At 39.7% G+C, this 25,236-nt stretch overlaps 5 protein-coding genes across 12 annotated transcripts; 3 read left to right on the top strand and 2 right to left on the bottom strand.

Annotated features, from left to right (window-relative positions):
• Position 1: 1 nt before the first annotated feature.
• On the bottom strand, positions 2–1,463 carry LOC122396689 (18S rRNA aminocarboxypropyltransferase). Its single transcript, XM_043395296.1, has 4 exons — positions 1,247–1,463; positions 1,020–1,183; positions 561–948; positions 2–489 (listed from the first exon to the last, which is right to left on the bottom strand). The coding sequence occupies exons 1-4, from the start codon at positions 1,368–1,370 to the stop codon at positions 371–373; spliced, it is 795 nt and encodes a 264-aa protein (XP_043251231.1). The 5' UTR covers positions 1,371–1,463; the 3' UTR covers positions 2–370.
• Positions 1,464–1,966: 503 nt separating this feature from the next.
• On the top strand, positions 1,967–7,358 carry LOC122396687. Of its 4 annotated transcripts, XM_043395290.1 has the most exons (6): positions 2,007–2,091; positions 2,263–2,275; positions 2,617–2,905; positions 2,979–3,274; positions 4,175–4,399; positions 4,491–7,358. In XM_043395290.1, the coding sequence occupies exons 2-6, from the start codon at positions 2,266–2,268 to the stop codon at positions 5,483–5,485; spliced, it is 1,815 nt and encodes a 604-aa protein (XP_043251225.1). In that variant the 5' UTR covers positions 2,007–2,091; positions 2,263–2,265; the 3' UTR covers positions 5,486–7,358. The 4 variants fall into 4 exon arrangements, with proteins under 4 accessions (XP_043251228.1, XP_043251229.1, XP_043251225.1 ...); XM_043395293.1 differs by lacking the exon at positions 2,263–2,275 and having other exon boundaries at positions 1,967–2,091; XM_043395294.1 differs by lacking the exon at positions 2,263–2,275 and having other exon boundaries at positions 1,980–2,084; positions 2,615–2,905.
• A 71-nt stretch (positions 7,359–7,429) lies between these two features.
• On the bottom strand, positions 7,430–10,722 carry LOC122396690 (nucleolin-like). The gene is made up of 5 exons (XM_043395297.1): positions 10,464–10,722; positions 9,315–9,569; positions 9,086–9,226; positions 8,870–8,994; positions 7,430–8,549 (listed from the first exon to the last, which is right to left on the bottom strand). The coding sequence occupies exons 1-5, from the start codon at positions 10,569–10,571 to the stop codon at positions 8,531–8,533; spliced, it is 648 nt and encodes a 215-aa protein (XP_043251232.1). The 5' UTR covers positions 10,572–10,722; the 3' UTR covers positions 7,430–8,530.
• A 679-nt stretch (positions 10,723–11,401) lies between these two features.
• On the top strand, positions 11,402–14,346 carry LOC122397066 (dipeptidase 1-like). Its single transcript, XM_043395912.1, has 8 exons — positions 11,402–11,581; positions 11,840–11,960; positions 12,676–12,847; positions 12,945–13,382; positions 13,497–13,755; positions 13,818–13,902; positions 13,974–14,049; positions 14,112–14,346. The coding sequence occupies exons 1-8, from the start codon at positions 11,498–11,500 to the stop codon at positions 14,344–14,346; spliced, it is 1,470 nt and encodes a 489-aa protein (XP_043251847.1). The 5' UTR covers positions 11,402–11,497.
• A 2,688-nt stretch (positions 14,347–17,034) lies between these two features.
• On the top strand, positions 17,035–25,209 carry LOC122397063 (neprilysin-4-like). 5 transcript variants are annotated; one of them, XM_043395908.1, is made up of 17 exons: positions 17,431–17,664; positions 18,499–18,559; positions 20,273–20,340; positions 20,413–20,591; positions 20,797–21,042; positions 22,072–22,277; positions 22,346–22,522; positions 22,594–22,692; positions 22,769–22,913; positions 23,074–23,288; positions 23,356–23,532; positions 23,610–23,772; positions 23,833–23,881; positions 24,082–24,149; positions 24,259–24,395; positions 24,784–24,948; positions 25,024–25,209. In XM_043395908.1, the coding sequence occupies exons 2-17, from the start codon at positions 18,548–18,550 to the stop codon at positions 25,198–25,200; spliced, it is 2,283 nt and encodes a 760-aa protein (XP_043251843.1). In that variant the 5' UTR covers positions 17,431–17,664; positions 18,499–18,547; the 3' UTR covers positions 25,201–25,209. The 5 variants fall into 5 exon arrangements, with proteins under 5 accessions (XP_043251840.1, XP_043251843.1, XP_043251839.1 ...); XM_043395905.1 differs by lacking the exon at positions 17,431–17,664 and adding an exon at positions 17,035–17,115 and having other exon boundaries at positions 24,784–25,209; XM_043395904.1 differs by having other exon boundaries at positions 24,784–25,209.
• Positions 25,210–25,236: the final 27 nt, after the last annotated feature.

The following is a 25,236-nucleotide window of genomic DNA, read 5'->3' on the forward strand; positions in this document are numbered from 1 at the left end:
TTCGAATAGCTTCGAATCTTATTGGACGTTGGACAATATACATATAATACAAGCAACAATTATGAAAAACTCTGTTCCCCATAATATAGCTAAAACTTATCAAAATTAGTAAAATTGGAAAACTAAATAATTATTAAACGTTCATTATACGTAGCTTAAGATTTCGAAAGCTTCGAATTAAATGTGTTCGAAATCCCTCATTAGCCAAGAATTAAGCGCGATATTCGAATATAGCGTAGTTAACGTAAAGAATCGCATTTCGCTGTTGCTCGATGTACGATCTTTACTGTTTATTTACGACGAGTAATATATAAACGTGTAACGTAACGGATTTTGTATTAAGTACAAAATAAAAAAATATGTACAATTTTTATGTTATATTTATATCGTTCAATTGCTTATCTATTTGGGAAACGGTATTCGTAAGCACTGATTCTTCCTCCTTCTCGTCGTCTGTTTCGGAATCCGTCGGTGGAAAATCTGAAACAGCTTAAAAATAATTATGAATAATAAAGGTAATAACGTTACGACGATGGCAAAGTTGGGCATTGTAAAATTACCATGTCTGTCAATTTTTTCTTGTCTTGCATCGGCAAGAAACTTTTCCTGGGTGGCTATTATTTCTTCCGAGTTTGTACAAAGCGAATATTTCTTTAACAATTCCTCGTTCAATTCTAAAAATGCGTGGCCCCAAGAAAACTTTCCCAGATAAAATTTTGCCTCGTCCGGAAAACCTGTTATAATTAAAGTAGCAGCTATAGCTTCCACGCAACTCAATTGACACGGTTTGCCATAATTTATTGGATTTGCAGCAACTAAGAATGGCAAAAGACGAGGATTGGGCGTCCTCATTCTACCGAACGGAGTATCATCTAAACGTGCCCAACTGCAGTCAATGACCGCACAACCATATTCACGTACAATATCGTGATCTGTTGGGCTCACGCACTGTAACAAACTATTTCAGCCTCATGTACCTACAATAACATTATTTCGTACGCTTCGTGCGATCGTTGTACCTTTTGGCCAACCGGAGTGAGGACTAAGCCTGGAAATCGAGCACCTAACCTCAATAATTTCACCAAGCCGTATCTAACAAGTTTTCTACCGGAACATTTCTTAGGATCGCAGTGTCCGAGATCCCACATGGCAACAAGGAAAGGAAGAGGCCATTCTCCTTCTTCTGAAAATTTAATAATAATATTAGTACCCTCGAAACATGCCCGACCGAATGCACCTTCCTAACCTGATTCTTCGTCTTCTCTATCGGAATTGTCTCTTTCCTGACGATACTTTTCTTCTTTCCCGACGACATGTCGAGGCCGTCGCGTCAATACGTTCTTTTTATTTTTCTTCCAGGAAGATGACATTAATGAAACTTCAAAATCTTTCGTAATATAGTTACTTCGCGTAAGCGTACGCGCACACAAAATAGTGCCTCTCTAATTTGAAGGTTACATATTAATACAATTAGTTTAAACTCTGTTGATAACTGATGCATATATCATTCGTGTACAAATCTACATACATAAGTACATGTGATATACACGATATATTTATATAGTATCATCTATATGATTAATGCAAATTTATTTCAGTTGTAAGAGTATTATTTTACAACGTACTGGTGCTTTTATCTTTTGAAAAAAATATGCTAACAACGACTTGGTTGTCCTAACATATTTTTTAATTAGAAATTTAATATTTCTATACCTGTATGAGGAAAATTGCACCCGTTCGTCCGGCATATTTACTAATAAAAGTAAAAGTTTCTCTGTAGAAACGGATACACGGGAAATGTCGGTTTGGGGCTGAAAACGTTGAATCAAACTTTTATCAAATAAAATGAGCAATGACTAAAAATATGATATGGATGAAAAATGTTCATTTTGTATTTTGCAATAGTGCCACTGCATTAAACGGCCCTGAAGCACTCATAGTGTGAGTAACAAGTGGCTGTTCTGTTCTCAATCGCTTCGCGGAACACAAATCGCTCAGAGAACGATGTTGCTTTAACATGCATTTAAGTGCACTTTGACTCTAACGGGAATGTATTGTTTGTTCAACTATTTCTCCTGAATCGAAGCTAGCGTAAGTTTATTGCATTTTGTGCGTTAATTATTTCATCTAATAAACACATACCGTTGAATTATAATTTCGCAATCGTGTATAAAAACATTAACTGGTTAATTGCGTATTTGTATAAGTAGGTATCTTCACATTTTACTAATTTTAATGTTATCTTATTTGCGCCGCCTAAAGAATATGGATCCAGGTATTTCACCAAGAAAACTATATTATATAGTATTTTTAAATTTTTTCCTGCGTACGTGTTACGATATTTAAATGTTCATATTAATATTAATAGCTAACGATCTTTCGAGGATTCTTTCGATAAAACTTTTAAAAACATAATTCGCGGTTCTCGTAATTATATAGATAATGCGTAACATACGTATATTGTACACATATTCTTCTAAATATGTACAGTAGTTAGTATAAGTTTTGTGAAAATATGCTAAGGTGTGAGTGAACTTTTTGCATTAAAGATTCTTAATTTTTCGAATATTATTGATTTTATAAATTATTTAATAACGATTCTTTACATTTTACTAGAAAATATAGGCAAGGAAACAATTATAAAAGTAACAGACTGGTTACGTGGAATTTGGGAAATGAGGCGTCGAACTGGCCCAGTTCAACAATGGGTCCACTCTCTACCATCATCTGTTAAGACAGATTTGTCTATAGCAGATGAACAACAAGAAACAATTACTACTCCGTTGACTCGGACAGAGCCTAAAGATATTCCACATTCTTTGGGGATTAAAATACCAACCATGACTGTTTCAGCACCTATTAATGTTCCTAGTACATCTGCAATTAATACACCTGGCCTACCTAGGTAGTTTGCAAAAATGAAACATACATAAAGACTCTATTTTGTAATATAATTATATCTTTATATTTACTTATAGCTCATTACCCTATAAACTGGTACGTGATCCAAGTCTGCAGTCTGATAGCAGTCATTGCAGTAGCGTGGAAAGCTTGTTAGAATCAAGAAGGGCAGATCCAGAAGCGATCTTGCTTGGTCTTGGATTTGGTGGCTGTACAAATAGTCCACAAGAGAGTGGTCCTCTTTCACGTATACCAAAAAGATTTTTGCAGCCTTCGAAATTAAAAGGCATAGCCATTAATGATTTTATGAAACAACAACAAGAAACAAGCGAATCTATTGATTCCGTATCTTTAGGATATAGAGGACTAACAGGTAAGTTTTACATAAGAAATCACCCGATACAACAAAATAAATTTATAATGGGATGGTAAATGATGGAGAAACAGATATTTAAAGTCATTATGCCGTATAACTGGAACAAAATTTGTAGATAAATCATCTTAAATCAACGGTAACAATATGTTACTTAAATGGTAATTTTATAGGAAGTGATGACACGTTATCAGTGTCTAAACTTTTACTACATCGCCGACATTCTGGACCAATTAAGTTTGTAAGTCTTATAGCAGCTGGGACTTTCTAAATAAAATTTATTTTTGTTGCAAAATATTTTTATTTGAAGAATTTAAGTTACAAGTCAGCAACATATTATTTAAATCGCATAGGTGTTTAACCGTTTCAACGCAATAGCGCTTCTTCTGTTTCATGTTGAAAAGTATAAAATCGATAGCTCCGACCGGCTTCGGGAGATCAAATTTAATTTGTGCAAGATGTCACTAAGGTCTCAATACGTCGTGTTTTGACAAGCATAAATTTAAATAATTATGCAACGAAAACTTTCTTGCAAATAGAACCGAAGTATACGTCGGCAGTTTTCAACATGGAATAACAGTCCAATCGCGCTGCTTGGAACTCAAACGGTTAATTCGATTATTTGCCTGCTATAATTCAATATTTAATCTGTTATGTTTCTTTACTATAAACATAAAAGAAATTTAACATGCATGAACTTTGTTATATCATGTAAATTTTAAATTATTTTTTAATGAAATCCAAAATAGCATGAATAATCAATTTTGAAATGTTACTATATATCATTTTTTAAATTATTATTACTTATTTATTAGATGTTTTAATGTTATCGGTATTATGTAATGTACAATAACCATCAATCTATTACAGCTGATGGGATAATTTTTTTTTATTTATAAGGTTCACCGTACGTAGCACCGTCAGAAATTGTACAAAAAATTATGCAACGTTTACGAGAACACGAAAGTCACGAGAATGACCCATATGCGATGTATAATTCTTATGAATCGTATAGTCCAATGCAACACAATGGCACACAGTCTGTACTGTCCCCTGATAATAGACAATTTTTAGAACGGCCACGTTCGAAAAGTCCTGATATGCGTAATAAACGTATGATTATCGGTAAGAATTGACTACATCTTACGTTTATTTTATTTAAAGATCTTTTGCACTAGAAACTATAGCAAGTTGTACGGGGACCTAAATGTTTCAGGACAAAAATCTTTTGCATTCGGACACGACGGCGATTTAATCGAAATTAATCCTTCTGATATAAAAAGATCATCAAAATGCAATGTAAATAATAATTCAGATGCCATGGAAGATTCTAAGATACATAGAAACTTAGAAGACACTAATATTAATCATGATAACATATTGCCAAAGAAATTATCATTCGACGACAGTACAGAACTTTGCGACACGGATATTAATTTATCAATGGAATCCTGTGGGGAATGTTCAGATGAACAAAATATAACCTTGGTCGAAAATATTGATTTTAAAGAAGATATTTCTTTTGGTACGACTTCGCAAAATTTATCTGATATTCGACGAGCCAGCGATGGATTTTGCGATGTAAAACTCGGAGAGAATTTCACGATAACGCAGGAACGAAGACACAGCGATAGTTTCGTTCAAACTATTGACAACGGTAATGGTGAATCTATTTTATCGCAAAGAAGGAAAACTTTGAAGCGACAAACTAGAATAACGGATATGGATGCGTTCAGTTACTGTAACTTGAAGACGTCTGTGTCTGATAAAATGCAATCTAAGGACAAAAATGTAGAAATCGGCGAACACAGTACAGGTATTAAAGTTAATTCTCTTGAAAAGATCACTGAAAACATGGCATTAAGAACCGAAGATGAAATTTGTGGTGCAAAATGTTCAAATACATTCTCTAAAAAAAGTGACAATTGTATTCAATGTGTAGATAATAGTTTAGGTAAAAAAAAACAACAAGATAACGATAAATGTGATATTGAGGAGGATCAATCTCTGGAAGAGCAAATATACGCGGATGAAGAAGAAAGCACGTCTTGTTGTTGTGCCGGTACTACAAAATATTGGAAAAAAATGGACAAAATTATTCAAGAAAATAAAAACCTAGAAAATATGGTGGTAAAATACAGAAGAGAAATGGCAGAAGTTCGAGAAATGTTGAGCAATGTACTGTCGGTACGAATGGAGCCTGGTTTTTAATGTAGGGGAATAAATATTATAAAAAGGATTATTCACGTATAAGTGAATGACAGTAATGATTGTTCATAACATTATAAAACATTTCGTTCTGTGCATGGTATTAGATACATGAAATTGTTTTAACTTTCTTCATTATCTATTTCAAAAACTGAATATTTATTTCACATATATCAATAGTGCTTTATAATGCATTTATAAGCACTATACACGTAGTAAAACTGGCACACGGAATTATCTCAGGAAGTAATAAATACCATAAAAACTAACAATGCCAATGTTTTATATGTAAAAAAAAACATCTTTATTCATAACAGCTACATTCCTTTTTATGTTTTCAGTTATAAATAAAGATGTAAATATTTTGTTACGATTTCAAATTTTATTTCATATTAAATATGAATGAAATACCAATGTTCAATATGTGGTTATACTTACAAATAACGTGCGTGCGCCTTTGTCTGTATGTATATATATATATATATATATATATTTTTGTTTTTGTTTTCACTTCCACGTGTAATTACAGTGTTCCGTTATGTTTGAAAATTATTGCTACTGTGTTACGACACTTGTTAATTTTAGTCGATATTTTTTTTCTATTCTTAATGTTGAATGTTTCATCTAAATATTCTGTTAACCGCTGAATAGTTTTATTGTTGTTCAATCGTACAAATATGCAATAGACCATAAACACGATTGAAACAATGTTTGTTATTTTTGCTTCATATTCTTGATATGCTGTTAGACACAATGGAAGATACCAGTTATAATACATTCCTATAGTCAACGAAAGAAATTCGGAGTTTCTAGTCCCGTAATTTCGCGCAGCAATAATGTGTTAATAATATTATTGCATATTACGTTGTTTCGTTCATAAATGAAACAATGATTGAATATAACTGAAACATTCCAAGTTATTAGAATAAGTGGTAATTACTGAACATTGGTACCTACATGCAATATAATTAACTTTTCATACTTCATACTATCGTTCGCCGAGGCATTTATAAAATTTTTCGATATATCGACCGTGACTGCGACGTGAAACATAGTCGAAGCAACATTTACAGCTTCTTTCATGTTTAAGAACATTGTTTGTAAATACTTAGCGAATGATTATATTTATAGCGAGAACATCAATGCTATGAAATTGTGTTTGGGATCAGTGTGAACATTGAGTCTATTTCTAATGATACACGTTAGACAAGTAATAAACTGCTAACATCGACTTACAAAGATACAAGTTATCGCTATGCCTACGAACTGCTTGAAATGAAAACGCCATACTTTAGTATATTTTGTTTTACTTAATATTATTTGGCTTTTACGTATTGCAAATTAAAAGAAACGAACCTCGAATCGATTGACAATCCAATGCCTAAAAAAAAAAAGCTAATACTAAAGTATATTCGAAGATGTAATGAAACCTAAAGAAGAGAAAACGATAAAGGACAGTTGTATAAATAACAATCTCTACGCAACTGTCGAATCTGTCTTGCCAAGAAGTAAGAGGAAAACTTTGAAACATTCCTATTTGTAATGTTTTATAAATTTTTCCATACTTTGATGTTTGTACTATTTTGTATTTTTGTGCTTTAAAAAACACATATTCTGCAAGAGTAGTTATTTTTAGAACTTGTTTGCATAACCAATATAAAAAGAAGAATATTAACTGTAACCTACAGTTTATACACAGTTGTAACTTTACAAGCTCATTAATTGTTTTTTTTAGTGTTCAATTATGTATATCTTTTTTGTTATTAAAACTAATCCAATTGTTTTTATTCTAAACTGAATAGTTTTATTTGAGCTTCTTTTTTTGTTAACATCAACTATATTTCAGCATGTTATAATTGAATTAAATACAACGGTAAGAATTGTATTTAAATGCTGTTAATCAAAAAGTTTCAAGTACAAATTTAAACATTTCAAAAAGTCGTCGGAATTTCTTGAAGAACTCACGTAAAATTATTTTTGTGTATAATTTTTTAAATATATGATTTAATGTTTAAACGTTTAAACTTATAATGAAAATTATATTCCTTATATGCCTACATTCCAATAAATTTGATGTACATAGATTATACAAACAGGGTAGGAGCTTTGTAGAAGATACGATGAAATGTACAAATACAGGAATATTGAATAAATATTTAACACAATTAATTTTTACTCTTTCTTCTTTCATGTATATGAACCATAATTTTTATCCATAAAACTAGGTCCAACATGACATACCACTGAACATGATCGATGACAGTACAATTTAATTTCTTATTCACACTGTTACTATTAACATAAATTCAGTATACTCGCGGTCACGAAAATAATCCGAAATTTAAATAAAAAAAAGTTAAAAACAATACAATTTCCCAAGGATTTTCACAGGACGATAGGAACACAAGACAAACGGTAACTGACACTGTTTTTTTTTCCCCTTCTATATCTAACATTTTCCATCTCGACGACTAAATGTAATGCAGGATTTAGTCAATAAACGTGTTTTCGTCACAGGGTATAATTATTCAAAGTACAATAAACGGCCAAGTAAATTTTGAGATCAGGACTACTTCCAAATTTGTATACCAAATAATTAGAAAGAAAGAAAGCAAGAAGATAAACGTTTTTAAAATAATATACGCGATCGAATTAAGAAGTCCAGACTTTTGTTGCAATTATAAAATGCAGAATGCGAGTGGATATTGTGTACCTCCAAAGAACTGAATAATGACGCACACTTGTAGGTAGCTTTATTGTTAATTGAAACACGCATACGCATTTGACAGAACCATCAATTATACGTAAAGCTACCCCTTTGCAACTTTGAACTGAGATCCATGGTCCACTCAATCTTATTTTTAAACACGAATCTGCTAGAATATCATTTTGTAAACTGCATCCATTTGTTTGCGTAATATGCCTGTGTAGTGTTATTGTGTACATGTGGATGTAGATGTATTTTTTTCTTAGCATACCTTAAAATGTATATAAACAAATAAGATCAACCGTGATCTTACATTAATGTAGATAATGGAAGATTAAATTTTAATCTTCTTTGTCTTCCCTGAAACACAGAAAAAACGAATTGTTGTTACGATTTTGTTAATCTCTTAGACACGGCTGAAGTTAAACGCGAATTATGCGTAAACATTGGAACGAAGAATGATCCGTATATTGTTAACACTGTTATAAAACATTTTGAAGGCAAAAAGAGTGTGAAACAAAACATATGAAAAGGATCATTTAATTCAAACGGTGAGCGAGTGAGTCACTATAGTGACGCGTCGTTTAAAAAGGTGACATCCGCGAAAGCGAGAATAGTGCCGCATTGTGCCTAAGAGGTTAAACATATTATTATACACGGAAACGAAAAGAGAAACATACTTCACAATTTCTTGTTGTTGTTGATCAAGATGAAGTTCAACAATTGTCTCTGTTCTACTTTGCACTTTAAAAGTGACCTGTGCAGCCAAGTACTTATCTTTATTGTTCACCGACCATCCGGAATACTGAAAAAAAAGAAAAAGAAAAAAGAAAGATTTATTAGAAGAATGTAGAAATAAAATGATGAACCTTTAGACCAGATATATTAAAGCTTACTGTTGATGTGCTTTTATATAATGTCTTTCCATTTTCTTTGAAAGGTAAAAACTTCTGAAGTAAAGCTTTTCCATCTATCCTCCACAGTGTTGGATCCGTACTTGTACCAATGTCTGCTTTTGCAACAACAAATGCCCCAGACTGTAATAGACAATGTAAATAACACAATTATGTCATTATTTAAACGGATAATCACAAATATGAAACAAGGATTAAAAGAACAACTCACGGTGAAGTCTTTTGGTGTTTCCCCGGACGATTCGTTAAAGCTATTATCATCAGAGTCCTCATCTTCGTCCTCCTTTTCATCTTCTTCTTTCTTTGACCGTCTTTTCCTTTTGGGCTTTTTTCCTGTGTCAGAATCAGACTCTTCGTCTTCCTCATCGTCTTCCTCCTCCTCTTCTTCTTCTTCTTCGTCCTCTTCTTCTTCCGAATGTTGTCGTTTTTTAGCAACTTCCCTCTGTGGCCTCTTTTTAGCACCACCCTAAAAAAAATTCATAAAAATACTGTGGTTATTCTTTTCTCGCGTTTTTGATAACAGCAATTCATAACAACGAAGATATATCATCGTGATGAAACGCACTTACCTAGCATCGTTTGTTTTAAATTTAATAAAAAAATTTATAATATCTATACACTTAATTTATATACGAGGTTAATTGCGATAATGATATATGTATATTGAAAACGGTAAAGCGTGTACGTGTTAAAATCGTAGATGGTTAAGCGTACTATTGCACTGTTTTGAAGAATTCATTAGCTGGCGCCACCGACTGACCGGCCGGCAACGATGACTCGCGACGGCCACAACGCTATCACCAAGAATAACTGTTTTCTTACAAAAATAATACGATCCAAAATTGGACTTCCTATCCGTGTTACGAACTATCAAACGAGCGCATTTTTTTACACAATAAAACAAATTTCCGTAAGATAATTCTACCAATGATAACACTTTCGAATACGTATGATATATCAGGTAGCGTGTTTGTCACGGCTTCGACGGCGCTGCTACACAACCAATTCACGTTTTCTCGTTATCTGCTCGAGGAGATTGATTGGAAACAATTTCTATTTGACAATAACGAAACGCGTGAAACAAATAAATCGATGAAAATATCACGGACGACAATGTTGATCCATTATTCGAAAACGTTCGAATTTCCAGTCCCGATCACGACTAAAACGAACAAATTGAGCTGCCTCCGATTGACAGATCTTTAATCGCGAATAATGGCGTATAAACGTACTCGCGTGCGGCGGAATCTGTATAAGAACAGTGGCCGGAAAGTGGGAAATTACAGCCCGGGGGAAAATGCAGGGAAGAATGTTTGCGATAACAATAAAGGTGGGAAAAGCGTTAGTAGCGTGGGCTTACCTCGACCCCGGCCTCAGGAGTCCAGTCTTCTTCGGAAGCTCCTTCAATTTCTTCCGGATCGTCTGCGGAATATTCGTCCTCGTCGGACACGTCCTTGGTCTTCTTCATGTTGCTTTTTCGCGAAATGTTTGCAAATTTTCCCGAAGGACTCACCGAACAAGAAAAAAACTCACGAGACCGCGTACAAATCGACCAACTTCGTGCACGACTACCGCAAACAATATGGCGGTATATGGCGGTGGGAATTAACTTTCGCGCATATCCTCCTGCGCAGCCTGGAAGCGACGCGTGCCACACGACTTCCAGTTCTCGCGGACGAGCGCGAAACAAACAATTTTTAAACAACGAGTCCGGGCGTTTGATCGCTATACTATCGCGCGTTCCATTAGAACATTACACGACGCTCGAATAAATATATTTCCAGGTGAATTTTTGTGCTCGATTCTTCGATACGTTTTCTACGTTAACGAAATAATCCAGAGACACAAAGAACAGAGTACTAAACGAAGTATGTGTTTCCCTTAGCGATATGTATGCATATTCCTGGATCGATTACAGTTGTTTCGCGCAGAGTTTATTTTATTAAATTAATCAATCATTATCTCTCGCGAAACGTATCATGTCGTCGGCTAAACTGTGTTCTTTTGGTATCGTAGAATTTTCTCTCGTCGCGGATGCGAAATAGTAAAAAGCACACGTACGAAGCGATTTAAAAACGTCAATAAAAATATCTTTTTATGACGCGTTCCGTTCGATGTCTCGCAACTACGTATCACAAATGAATTGTATTGCGTCTCGTAGGCGCGAATGCTCGTGTAAACGCGTACCGTAGTTACTGGGACGCGGTATCGTGCGAGAAATTTTTCTTAAATCTTACCGATTAGGTGAAATTTTTTAGATTTGAAACGTTTCCCCGATATCGGGTCGATACGAGGGTTGGCGCATGCGTTAATATTCCTCGAAACGAGACGCTCCCTTCAGTATTTACTGTCCTAAGGAACAGGCGACAGAGCGATCGTAGAAAGAAGGGAAACATGTTTGAGCTTTACGGAGTGAATAAAGATAGCATGGTTTATCGGTCACCGCCTCCAAGAAGAAAAGAAGTCGACATATTAGAGGTAATTCGCGAATTTTCGGTAGTTCGTTCGATCGCATTAACTATTCGTCTAAGATTATTCTACGACTATATCGTAAACGATTATACTTATCTATCTTTATTTTTTCTTGCGATAGATTCCTCTGATTCGATTGTGCAAAAATGTCCGAAATATACGAAATCAGTTTATAAAAATTTTGCAATCCGGCTAAAGGATTTCAAGCATTCTCCAAGTGTACAAATTATATCTTTCGTTAAACTTAGAATAATATTTTTACAGACATGCTTGCAGCTATCGTCCCCAGAGCTTATAAGAAAATTACCTAATGGCGATGCATTGCACCATACAAAGGATCTGAGTGTCTCTACGTCGTTAAATAAAGAGCCACCAAGGGAAAGCGGTACGTCTTTAACGAGTAAACAAAGTCCGCAATAAAACTTTATACGTATAGGGCTTGAAAGAAATATAATTGTTTTCGATTATTATTGATTCTACCGGTATCGATAACTATCGAGATATAAAAAAGATTTTGATTCGATACAGCGGAATCGACGCTTCCTATCGAGTACTTTGGTATAGAATCGATTTGATATCGTCGATAGTATCGATCCCATGACCAGTCGCGCGACGCTGTCTCTTCGATTTCGCGGTCGTACAACGATCGATTGATCGCTCTTCTCTCCTTTCTCTAATTTCGCACATCGGCGAGCCTGCTCCGCGCGAAAAGACGCGCAAACAGCAGAAAATTCGATAAGATTTCCATTCGATTCGCTGGTCAATGAACGGGGGAAAAAATCACCGATCGTGAAATTCGAAATCGTCGAACTGTCTGCGAGCGTGAATCCTCCGAAAAAGGATAGGGAGATCCGTGAAACAAAGATGCTAACACTTTGATGGCCGCAAAGATTCCTAACTGTTCCTTGACCTGCAATTTTAAAATTCAACACTTTACAAATACTCAAACGTTAGCGTTACATAGTTGTTGATATCGTAGACTAAAGAAAAGCACGCGAGGTATAATGAGCATACAAGATCACGTGCACGCGACAGCGGCCGTCAAAGTGTTAATGCAGACCGAAAGATCTGAATTGAATTGGCCTCTACGTACGATGCAGGACGAAGTATGCTGAGAAGGTGGATAGTGATGGCAGGTTTCTTTTTCCTCGGATGTGCCTTGGTCGCCGGTGTAGGATTACCTTTAGCTTTAGAACTGCGGAGCTCGCATTTGTTGGAAGCTAGGCTCCAAGTTGTGCGACGAATGCTCTCCGAGATTCCTCTCGTCGATGGGTAACCGACATTTTGTAAATTAGATCGTTATCGAACGACCGTAACATCCAGCGAGCGATCGTCGAGCTGTACAATTAAATTCCCTTCGATCTTCCAGGCACAACGATTTCGCATGGAACCTTCGAAAGCACCGCGGAAGCACAAAGTTGCAGGACTTTCCCTTCGACGAGGACCTGTCGCAAAACGCGAGCTGGGGTCCGCGATGGCAAACCGACCTGGTCCGGTTGAGACAAGGTATCGTGGGCGGGCAATTCTGGTCCGTGTACGTTCCATGCGAGGCGCAGTTCCTCGACGCTGTTCAGCTCACCCTGGAACAGATAGACGTGGTACGTAGACTGGCGTCGAGGTACCCGAAGAGAATAAGGCTGGTGACCAGCAGCAAGGAGCTGGAGAAGGCGCACAAGGACGGTGTGATAGGAAGCTTAGTAGGGATCGAGGGTGGCCATAGCATCGGTACCTCTATGGCGGTGTTGAGAAGCTTCCATCGACTCGGGGCTAGATACATGACCCTGACGCACAAGTGCAACACTCCCTGGTAAGTCACCAGCTATCGATGCAAACGAAGGGTTGACCCCTGCTTCCCTGAAAACAGAGTCTAACGTTAGATATTTATCTTGCATACAAGTGCTGAAGAATCTTCTGCCCTTAGGGCGGACTCCTGTTCGGTGGAGGACCCGAATTCGGACGCGTCGTTGGATTTTCACAGCGACGGGCTGTCGTTGTTCGGTAAAGCAGTTGTTAAGGAGCTCAATCGATTAGGGATGCTCGTGGATCTCTCTCACGTTTCGATAAGGACCATGAGAGACGCGCTGATAGCGACCAAAGCGCCGGTGATATTTTCTCACAGCGCGGCCAGAGCTCTCTGCAACTCGTCCAGCAACGTTCCGGACGACGTGCTGCGGAACTTGGTGAGAAAAGAAAGCCAAACGAGCGAGTCGTTGGACGATTTTTATAATTTTTTCTTTTCCAGTCCGTGAACGGTGGTCTGGTCATGGTCAGTTTCGACAGCGCGCACTTAAACTGTGGCGACAAAGCTTCCATGTACGATGTCATAGGTACGGTGTACAAGTAGAAATCTTCTAGACGAACGTTTTTGTAACGAACCACCATGCTTGTCTCTTTGCAGCTCACATCAATCATATTAGACGAATAGCTGGCGTTAATCATGTGGGTCTTGGGGCCGGTTACGACGGTATATTAAGGTTGGTACCGTGGTACAACGTATGTAATCTATTTTAATGCTATCTCGACGCTTATCTTTTAGTCCGCCGGTCGAACTTCCGGACGTTTCCGGTTATCCTCTGTTGCTGGCCGAATTGACGAGGGACCGACGATGGTCGGCGTCGGATATCAAGAAACTGGTGGGCGGAAATCTGTTGAGAATCTTCAAGGAAGTGGAAAGTTACGCGGCGACGATGTCCCATCAATTCCCGGCCGAAGAGCTGATCCCTCAGGAGCTGATCGAGGATACCGATTACTGCAGATACCACGACACGTAAAGCCGATGTAGATCGTGTACAGTTTCATCTTTGTACCTGGATTGCTCTGTTTTACATTTTTAATAAAGTAGTCACGGATTCTTTCTACCAGAATTTTCTTCGCCCTGGCAACTTTGCGTTTGTCGCGCGGAGGTTTCCATCGAGAGCTGACATCTCGATCGTCTAACTTTCCCAAAGAAGTTAGCGCTGACTAGCCGTGCCGAGAAGGTACACGATTGCCTTTACGAACGAAATGGATCCTGCCTGTTGAGTCAATTTGCATTGTCATCGACGGTACCGTCTACGCGGAATGTATGTCGAAGCAATTATTTAATTTCATATCGGTCGCACTGCGGTTAACGAGCGCGGACAAATCGAGACGATTGCCCTGTTCGGCTTAAGAGGGTATTCTAATCGTTTCCATGCGTTCTATGGAATTTAAAAAGAGAAAGAAACCATGACACTTTCGTGTCACATTACAACAAGTATACATAATTTTTTTCGCGCGAAAATAATAAAAATTGTCCAAGATACGGGCGTTTCGGTGGATCTGCTTCCACCGGCAACCGCCATGACAGTCAACGCGTTAATTTCCTTTCTACAGATTACGCGCGATTATTGTTATTCTCGGAACTCCTATCGTTCCTCGGTAATTATTGTTTTACACGTTACGATCGCTGTCACGATTCACGCTGATCGATATCGCGAACGAGCAAATTGCTACTTCGTCTTCGACACAGCTAGCAACGACATTGAAGTCAAAGTGCAACTAATCGCTTCTCCTTTTTCCTTTGTATCCATAATTTATCGTACAATCGTTGTTCTAGTATTCCAGATGCGTAATAATTTCAGAGCAAATCTCGGAGCACTTTGTTTACGATTGTTTATCTTCGTAAAAATTGTGACCGTAACCCATTGACTCGCGAACGGCGGCCATTACGATCGCAAGGAACTTTCGGAGAGAATTAATAATTTCGTTTCTGATTTCCATAGACGAAACAGGATCGTTCTACCGAATCGTAGAATCTAGATTCGAGTCTGGATATTTCGCTTCTCGGGTGATCGCTTTAATCGATTATAATTCGTATTATAAATGCGTGCTCTACTGACCTATTCCACAGTTAAACGCGCCACTGTTCAATGTACTCGATTACAGTCGGGATTTATCAAGGGACTTTCTACTTTGACGGATAGAACAATTTTCGGAAATATGTACATTTAAAAATATAACATTAGATCTATTAAAATTACTTAATTTGTCGTTTGTGATAATAATTAGCCATTTCTAGTACACCTTACTATCTAAAATCGTGTCCCTTTTCTTAGTCTTTACATAAAATTTAATCATTTCCAAACCATTAAACGTGAATCGCCTTAGAATATCTCCTCAACAGCTTTCGATCGCTGGCCGTGTGCCAAAGTGATCGAAAACCGTTAAATTAAACTGTTATAAGTACTGCTATAACACTGGTCAACAAATCGTAAGTAGCATGTTCGTTTCAACAAGGACTTGAATTGATTTCTCGGAGTAACATTATATTAGCTGTTGATCGGTTCAATTATTAACCTTTTTACGGTGTTCGTATCGTCTCGTAACGCGCGCACGGAGACGGGTGTTTGTAAAAAGGCTTGCTTTTAATTACAAAGTGCGAAGACGAGAGGATTATGGCGCTCGTTAACGCGATCTCGCGTTTACAATAAAAACGGAGCGAAACATCGCAGATCGGAGGCAGCGATGACGACGCGGATTCGACCGAAAGTAATTCGTTGATCTCGTCCAGCCGACGAAAGAACAGTGCGTAACGAGTTCATCGGATCAAAGAGGCCAAGATAAAGTGCAATCAAATCCTCGAGTTGGGACAGATTACGATTCGTACCGTACAATGCACAAGAGCGAACGCAGCGAGCGACGCTCCTACGTCCGAGGCGTAGCGGCGAATGCCGAATGCGAGACCAACAACTTGTAAATCTATAGGCTTTCCAAACATTAATGACCCGAGGATCGACGAATATCGACGATATTCACCGATCGTGTCCCGACCCCAGGAATGTACGCGCCCCAACGTAACCCTCGCGCATCGTCGTAACGCAAAGCTCTGACAAATTCAGCAAAAATGAAAGAAATAAAGAAAAGATAGTTGCTAGTACACGGAGAAAGAACAAACAACCTTCGATCCGTAATTTGTCGAATAACAATGGAACAAAAGCTTACCGAAACGACTGATCAATTCGATACACGTTGCATCTTCATTTGTTATTGTTTTAATAAAATCTCGTCCACGTTTGTTCGCGAGAAAAAAGACATGAAGAAAGGAAAGAAAAGTAAGAATGATCGTGGATGCAAAGCACGCAGGGAAGATCGTTTGAATTCATGCGGCGTGTTAATAGATCGAGGTATTGATCATTGATAGAACAGATATACAATTTAGCATAGGACGCGCGGTGCATTTTGGATGCAGCGCATGTCGTCTTATTGTTAGGTCTAACGCGGGCCAGTTACTTTTTCCACCACGATTATACAATCTGTCTTCGTTATTTAATAATTTAATTCGGTATAGAATTACTGGTGTCGGAGTTGCACGATCAATCTTCATAATGAAGACATAATGATCGTAATAGGAGACGCTGACGCGGTTCGAATGTTGCACGATGGGAAAATTTGTTTTCCGTTTCAGGTTTTCTCAAACCTTTGCAGACGATCGACAGATACAACAAAACGTGCACACTTTATCTTTACTTTGTCTCTGACGAGATTACGTTTCTTTGTACAATTTTCCAGTAACGCAAGAGGTAAAGTCTTTCTAAATTAAAAACACAGTTCTCTAATGACAAATGGCTTTGAATTATTCCGCGAAGAGTTAACTCGCGCGAGCACGTGTGCGGCTAATTATTTCTAAATCCGTTTCCATTCTAATTGATCGCGATATTACTAGGCAAGTAGAAGCAATTAGGACGGGAAAAAATATCTAATGGTGAAACAAAGACGAGTCCATCAGCCGTTCCTGGACGGCTGGATGACGGTATCGTGGCGCGGAGGTGGTAGGGGATTCGAAGATTACGCTGGCTGGTTCGCGAGCCGAAACATCAGTTTAGTTTACTATCGGTTCCGTGTCGCATCCTCCCACGGGATTCGAAAACTCGAATGTTGTGTAAAAATCGTGACGCGGCAAACGGAAGTATCGTCGAATCGGCAGAAAAGATATCGTCGCGCGCGGCAACTTTGATTTTTCCCTCGATCGCGAGATCTCGTGATCCGTCAGCAAAATCGCGCGACTCGAAGGCGGGAAACAAAATCACACAGTTTAATATGCGAGTCTAACAGAATCTAGAGAAACCGAGGTGAGTTTAAAATTACGATCCATTTAAAAGTAAAGTTTAACTAGCAAACACCTGGACAACGATCTTGAATTAAAATCGTATTTCCTCTGAGCACGAATTTATCTTTTTGGTACCGCTTGTTTGAATTTTAGCGGCGAACGTGTTGATATTATACAAATAACAGACACGCATTCCAGTTGTACAATAATCCGACGTAAACACGTGTACGACTATCGCTGTTGCGCGGCGATAAAAAAACGCGTGTCTGTCTTATTTACCGCAGGGAACGCAGCGTGAAAAACGATCGCGTCTGCCGAGCCCTTAGATCGTCGCGTAACACGTGTTTCGCGTGGACAGTCGGCCAACTTTTCGTTTACTTAGACGCGGTACGTTCAGTGAACTGTAATTCCGCCAAAAGCGAGAGAGAGATCCCGTAAAAATAGCCGCGGCTAATTTCGAACCGCGCAGAACGAAGTATGGTTTTTGACGGGCCGGGGATGATGCCGATGTTTTCGTTAAAAATTGTTTCGCGGGTTTTCTATAATAAGTATGCAGGTGGCAGCCTTCGATACCGATTTACTTTTTGGCAAACGATCAACGTGTCCATCAAAGATCCCGATGATCCGTTCGATCCGACATACACTACGGTGAAAAAGTTTGGAAGCATCGGGGGGATCGTCTATTAAACTAATATTCGTGCAAAATTCCGCGCCCTTGTCCGAGTTTCTCAAAAAGGATAACGCGTCGCTGTCCAAGAAGGAAGCGACCGTGGCGACAAATGCAAAGAAGGACGCGCAGATTTTTTTCTACGAATTACGACTCGTGAACGTTTATTTGAATAATCCTTTGTTTCAGAGCATCGAACGGAAGGCGTGGAAGCGAAAAAGACAAAGGGGACCAAAAGATGAGATACAAGGTGACGGCGATGGACGAGAGACGATTCTCGATTGTATTTTCCATTCGCGGCTACGATCGTGCATCGCCGCGGCCTCGGATCTGTCGCGAGAATAATCAGGATCATCGTGACGTTGCTCGTCCCGTCCCCGTGATATTCTTACCAGCCAGTCATTGAGCTTTCTTTCTCTCTTAGAACGTCTCGCGTGCATCGATTTGCATAAAACATAAGTCTCATAGACGCGTCGCCTTTGTCATTACAAATCGGAACGCCTTAAATCGACCCTAAAACCGTATACATTGTAGCTAACCACGCTTCCTCTAACTTATTATTTTTTTCTTTGAAAAACAGACGCCAGGACCGAGAATACATTTAAAACCGCGGTCGACGTCCACGCGGGAATATTGCCAGATCTTGATAAGCAAATTGATAAGTGTCAGGCGTCGTTTAAATCGCTCCAGTGAAAAGCGCGCGTTCGCGACGAACAGGGGCGCGTAAAAGTTCGTGGCGTTTTTCGATTTCGTTCGTAATGGCGAAAGATAAGAAAAAGAGGTTGCGTGGAAGAATATCCGACGCTATTCGTGCGATCAGACAGTGACGCCTCGCACCGCGAATAGAATCGGCGATCACGTTCACGGTCAATATCGGCTAATTCCTTTCCAAGCTCGTGGATATATTTATATACCTATCCGTCTCGAAGGAGAGCCTGTCTTTGCGCGAAGAATCCCGTACGATCTTCGCTGACGGGCCTTACTTCGATCGCACTTTGTTGTATAACTGGTTAATACGAGCTACGCAGTACAGTAGGTGTATTATTTTATTGCATAACGCATATCTGGTACGAACACGCGTGCATCGGGCGTACGCCTGGCCGAAGATCGGCTCGAAGATCGCGGATAGGTTCGTTGGGAAGAACTGGAGCGTGGACAGGGGGCTCGTCCTTCTGGATTTTACAGCCTCGACGCGAGAAATTGAAATCACCGGGCAAAACCGCCGCTCCGCGCTTCACACCAATTCGTCGAATCTTCGCGATACAATTGCACATTCTTTCATCGAAGAAATTCAAAGTACCATCGTGCAAAGAAAGATGATCAACGCATCGATAGCCTTTCTAGTGTTAATTCAAAGAGTTACAAAATTACCATTGCTAATGATATTTAACAGAACAATCCTGAAGACTATTATCTTTCTCCGCTTGGTGTTACTTTGAATACTCCGTTTCACGAAGTTGTATTCGCGCCACTCTATAGAACGAGCATCGATAAAGTAGTTCTATTCGCAGAAAGCACACAACGTTAATACTTTGTACACATCGCGTTCGCGCTTTGCGTCTTGCATTGTACGCGTGGTCGGTTTTTAAGCTGCCGTGCGCCGGCAGTTTCCCGCAACCTACATTTCGCGGGCCAAGGCTGAAACGGATTCGTTCGTCCCATTAACCCTTCGGCTCGTCCTTCGATCCAACGGCGGTTCTACGCGCGAACAACTCGATCGCGTTCTCCATAGAGCAGCGCGATTCGTCTCCGACAATTTCGGCGATGTGAGAAGGAGGATCGTTCGCGGGAGCAGGATATTGGCCGCGGTAATTCCGACGATTCTGGGCCAAGGTGAAATCGTCGGTGGTCGTAAAGGGCGATAAACCGATAGATTTCGATTAGATCGATCAAAATTTATCCGCGATGGATTTACCGAAGAGAGAAAAACAATTATATTAATTTAAAGCTTAATTTTTGCTAGGTAACCGATCCGGAGGACCATGACAGAGACGTTCCAGGAGAAACGGGGGGAAACCCGATGGTTCCATGGTAATTAATAATCTCTATTTATATTGTTTTATGAGAAAGCAGATTTAAAGGACTTTCGATCGATTTGAGCAGGCAACACGTTCGCAGAGAGGAAAAGGAATTCGGCGGGAAGAGGACGAAGGTGGTGATAATCGTCGGCTTATTGACGGTGACCGTGGTTGCCTTAGTTGTGACGCTAACCTTGCAGATAGCTGTCTTCCGCCGGGATGAGTACAAAGAGATGTGCCAAAGCGAGGAGTGCGTGAAGACAGGTACCGTACCGGCGTGAAACCCCCAAGGTCCGCCGTTCATTTTTTTTTCTCTCTCTCTTCGATTAACCTCGCGACGCGATTACACATGGAAATGACCGGTTTCAATTTTACACCCGTTTACGTAACGACAATTTCCTATCGTATTAATTGTACGATGACGAACGATCCGTCGATGATCGCGAAAACAATTTCTTTGCGGTTCTAGCTGCCAGGATAATTGACGCGATGAACAGATCCGTAGATCCTTGCGAAGATTTTTATAAGTTCGCCTGCGGTGGTTGGATTTCGAAGAATCCGATACCGGAGAGCCAAACTTCCTGGGACCAATTGAGCCTTCTCAGGAAGCAGCTGCTGAAGAATCTGAGAATCCTGCTGAAGGAATCGGACAACGAGACCGATCCTAGACCGGTCAAGTTGGCCAGAACTTTGTACAGAACATGCATGGACACAAGTAAGAATTTAATCTACCGTCGATCATTAAAAATTTTAAATATCTCAGACAAGTTTACGTTACCTATAAAACCTCGTTATAGTTTTCGATGGGTGCGATAACAGTGCCAGTACGAAGAGTGCTGAGTAATCTTGACGTTCGTTAAAAATTGAATGTGCTAATACACGGTTCGATGACACGATTGCTGCGACGACGTATAAAATGATTCGTGCTGAAAACAACGAAAGTCTATATCAGCCGATCTGTAAAACACATCAAAATAATATTTGTACATTTGTTTCCTGTTTCGTTAAACAATTATAAAGAACAAGGGAATAAATCGCATGTGGAGAATCGCGTGCGACACCACGTTACGAAACTGCTTACACGTGTTTACACGGCTTCTGGATTGGGCACCAGCATCGTGGTAGCCTTTATAAGATTTAGACGATGCTGGTATCGTTCGGATAAACCTATTTTATTTACCGCGTACAGCACGGAGATCGATTTTCTCGGAAGCAATGCCTCGCGTAACGAAAAAAAGATTGCACGTTTCCGGTTTATTTTCGTACGTACGATCGCTTGTTTTCTCGATTACGATACTCGTTTCGGAATATTTCTGTAGATAAATATGTACTCGACACTGATTACACGGTATTTACGTGACTGAAGTTTGATTAATTACGATGCAGAGTCTCGCGCGTTTCCCGATATTTTTCATCGGCATCGAATTTGAATAATTTACTATTCGTTGACGGACGGGTGCACCATCGCGAACAATGCAATCTGTACAGAAAATTCTCGTCTTAAGAGGTGTGCAAACAAATCAGTTCGAATGTGGGTTATATCTATACGATGTGCGACGTGAAATCGTCAATACGCGTCTTATCGGCCGGTATACTTTTCTATTTAACGCGTTATTTTCAACAAAGAAAGATAGGCATTGTTTGTTTTCTACAAATACTATTGATATCAGCAAGTCAAAAGAACTAAATGTAATCGAACGATTAGGCAAAACAACGGTTAGACGTCCATCATTTTTTTCTTTAGCGAGCGTCGAAGCTTTGGGACTGAAACCGATCCACGACACGTTGATCAGGCTCGGATTGCCAAAGGATCCACCGTCGCGAAGCGGAATCACGCATCTAGATCTATCGGAGATCGCCGGGAAGGCGCAAAGAGTTTTGGGATTGGATCTGTTCCTAAAGTTTTACATCAGCGAAGATATTCGTAACACGTCGCGGAACAGGATGATGGTGAGACAACGGACGCGTTAAAATCAGTTGGATTTTGCAAACAACGCCGTGGCCGCGATTATTTTTAGGTGGAACAGGTGTCCCCGGGATTCAGCGAGCGTTACCTTCTCGATCCTCAACGCTTTCGATCGGAACTAACCGAGTACAAGAAATACATAAAATCTATGGTGGAGCTAGCTGGCGCGGAGTTCAACAGTCTCGGTTTCGCCAACGAAATTTTAGATTTCAGCACGAAAATCGCAAAGGTACGTACGCTACCAAGCAGCGTATACGCGAGTACAAGAATAAATCGAATATGCTCTATACGATAATCCAGATTATGGCGACGCCGGAGCAGAGACGCGGCGCTAATCACGTGTTCCACGACGTAACGATCGACGAATTGCAACAGTTTACAGACTTGCACGCGCAACAGGTGAATGCAACGGAAGGAACACAGCGAACGATTCCTGTAAACATTGATAAACAAAACATTTTAACGAACGTTTCAGTGGAACTGGACGAAATACGTGGAGGCAGTGTTCAACAACACGAACGCGACGATCAACACCGGCGTCGATCGCGCGATCGTGATGGATCTACACTATTTACAGCAGTTACCTGACCTGCTCGCGGCCACGTCGCCCGCTACCATAGGTAGAATTATTCTTGAACAAAAACACGTGGATTAATTTAACAATTGTTCTCGTAACAAGCAAACACGTAATCTTTCGATCGGAGACCAAATTTCACGTTGCAACTTTATCTCTCGACGTATGATCGATGATAAGCTACGTACAATGATCAAATGTTTCAGCGCGATACGTATGGTGGAGCATTTATTCGACGGTCGCTCCGTTAACACTGCAACGATTTCGCGATCTGGGTTTCCAGTTCTCGCAAAACGTACTCGGGCTGAAGGAGAAGACACCGAGATGGGAGGCCTGCACCGTAAACGCGAACGCGAATTTCGGTATGGCGATCAGTTACGTTTACGCGCAGAAGTATTTCAACGATCTGGCTCGGGAAAAGGTTTGATGATTTTCTTTTTTGTTCGAATCCTAGGCACGGAGAATACTATTTTTTTTTAAATGTTCAGGCATTGGAGATGTTATTGGATATTAAAGCCGCGTTCGACGAGATGGTAGCAGAGCTGGACTGGATGGACGCTGGCACGAGAGCTCGAGCGCATAAAAAATTACAAGCGATGAGACCGTACGTGGGGATTCCTGACTGGATTAACAACCTCACGAAGTTGGAGAAGTATTACGAGGGTGTAAGCGTTCGAAATCATATCTTTCGATCGAGATTCGGTCAAAACACTCGTTTCTAAAAGATGTTCTTTTGTCGTAGATGGAGGTCGTTCCAGGGAAATTGTTCGACACGTTTCTGAAGTTGGCAGACGCGGGAATGAAGAAAAGTTTGAACGCTTTGCGCCAGAAACCGGACAAAAATCGGTGGATATCGACCGGGACCACGGTGAACGCGTTTTATAGCGCGATATTAAATTCAGTTAGTAAGTATCGGAAGATAATCGATATCCTTGCTCGGATACTATATCGCGATCGATTTGCAGCTTTCCCGGCTGGTATTCTTCATCCCCCGTTCTATGGAAACGGACTCGAGTACGTATAAATCTCTCAATAAACGCTGCAATATTAAATAGGAAAATTATTATATGTCCCTCGAAATCACAATTTTTCTAAACTAAGTGTTCGCGATAATTTTCGCAGATTAGATTGAACCTTGATAAAATTTGCCTGGCGTTACCCCTTAATGGCTTTTGTTTCCGTTTGAGCGTTTCTAAGCGTTACGCGTTGCACAGGTCCGTCAACTACGGGGCCATGGGCGCGATTATGGGTCACGAACTCACGCACGGATTCGACGACCAAGGTATCCAAATTACCAAGTACTCCTAAACTGGCCGTTCGTTGAAATCCAAGTGATTGCGCGTTAATCATAATTTATACAGTTTTCTGATTACACGACATTTCCCCGTAAGGTCGTAGATACGACGAGACGGGGAATCTGAGGCAGTGGTGGAGCGACGAGACGTTGCAACATTATCACAAGAAAGTCAAGTGTATGATCAAACAGTACAGTAACTATCACTTGCCGGAATTGGGCGATAATTTCACGGTGAGTGTAATTGCGACCCTTGTAAGGATTAAACGAATATTCGTGCCAAGGTAAATGGCGGTAATAGAGTAAATGTACCTATTACTACGGAATCTTTTTCTATTTTCTGCCCTCAAAAATATTGCTCGATCAGTTCTATATTTAACCAAAAGATTAATATTTACCTATGAGCTATAAAATAGATCTTCTTTCTTCAGTTCTGATTTCCTGTCGCTTAAATAATTGTACATCCAACACGCATCTGTAAATTGATTAAGGGAAAGTTTTCCCATTTTTAAACACTTATACTTTATTCGAGACCTTCTATATGGTTTTAATACAATAATCGAGCCTTCGACATTACGTACCTGGCTCAACAAAGTTTTATTCGTTCGCTGTTGCTGTTCAGGTAAATGGCGTTAATACGCAGGGAGAAAACATAGCCGATAATGGCGGCATACGGGAGGCGTACAGAGCGTATCAAAGGCTGAAAACAAGAAACGGCGGTCAACAAGTGTTACCTGGTCTCACCGGGTACAGTCACGAGCAACTGTTCTTCGTGGGTTTCGCCCAGGTAAGATTTCCAAGCGGAAAATCTTGGTATCGGTTCAAACAATTTAATATACAATTACGTGTATGTATTTTACAGGTATGGTGCGGCAATTATACAAACGGCGCGTTAAAATCTAAACTGGTAGAAGAAGTCCATGCACCGAATCACTTCAGAGTCATCGGATCGCTGTCGAACAACGAGGATTTTGCGACAGCTTGGAATTGTCCGGTCGGAAGTCCCATGAACCCGTCTCACAAGTGTATTTTGTGGTAAACCTTCGATGGTACGGGCACACACGACGTGAAAGAC

This window comes from Colletes gigas, unplaced genomic scaffold, assembly GCF_013123115.1.
Source record: "Colletes gigas isolate AHSC1104 unplaced genomic scaffold, ASM1312311v1 Colletes_gigas_Sc00008, whole genome shotgun sequence".
Taxonomy (NCBI): Eukaryota; Metazoa; Arthropoda; class Insecta; order Hymenoptera; family Colletidae; genus Colletes; species Colletes gigas.

Coding starts and splice junctions, on each gene's coding strand:
- LOC122396689 (XM_043395296.1), bottom strand. CDS start 1,370: ATGTCATCTTCCTGGAAGAAAAATAAAAAGAACGTATTGACGCGACGG. Junction 1,184..1,246: donor TAGAGAAGACGAAGAATCAG/GTTAGGAAGGTG, acceptor TTAAATTTTCAG/AAGAAGGAGAATGGCCTCTT. Junction 949..1,019: donor TCACTCCGGTTGGCCAAAAG/GTACAACGATCG, acceptor AGTTTGTTACAG/TGCGTGAGCCCAACAGATCA.
- LOC122396687 (XM_043395290.1), top strand. Junction 2,906..2,978: donor AATACACCTGGCCTACCTAG/GTAGTTTGCAAA, acceptor ATTTACTTATAG/CTCATTACCCTATAAACTGG. Junction 4,400..4,490: donor TAATAAACGTATGATTATCG/GTAAGAATTGAC, acceptor TAAATGTTTCAG/GACAAAAATCTTTTGCATTC.
- LOC122396690 (XM_043395297.1), bottom strand. CDS start 10,571: ATGAAGAAGACCAAGGACGTGTCCGACGAGGACGAATATTCCGCAGAC. Junction 9,570..10,463: donor CTCCTGAGGCCGGGGTCGAG/GTAAGCCCACGC, acceptor AATTTTTTTTAG/GGTGGTGCTAAAAAGAGGCC. Junction 9,227..9,314: donor AAACACCAAAAGACTTCACC/GTGAGTTGTTCT, acceptor TGTCTATTACAG/TCTGGGGCATTTGTTGTTGC.
- LOC122397066 (XM_043395912.1), top strand. CDS start 11,498: ATGTTTGAGCTTTACGGAGTGAATAAAGATAGCATGGTTTATCGGTCA. Junction 12,848..12,944: donor GAGATTCCTCTCGTCGATGG/GTAACCGACATT, acceptor TCGATCTTCCAG/GCACAACGATTTCGCATGGA. Junction 13,383..13,496: donor CACAAGTGCAACACTCCCTG/GTAAGTCACCAG, acceptor TTCTGCCCTTAG/GGCGGACTCCTGTTCGGTGG.
- LOC122397063 (XM_043395905.1), top strand. Junction 23,289..23,355: donor ACGATCTGGCTCGGGAAAAG/GTTTGATGATTT, acceptor TTAAATGTTCAG/GCATTGGAGATGTTATTGGA. Junction 24,396..24,783: donor AATTGGGCGATAATTTCACG/GTGAGTGTAATT, acceptor GTTGCTGTTCAG/GTAAATGGCGTTAATACGCA.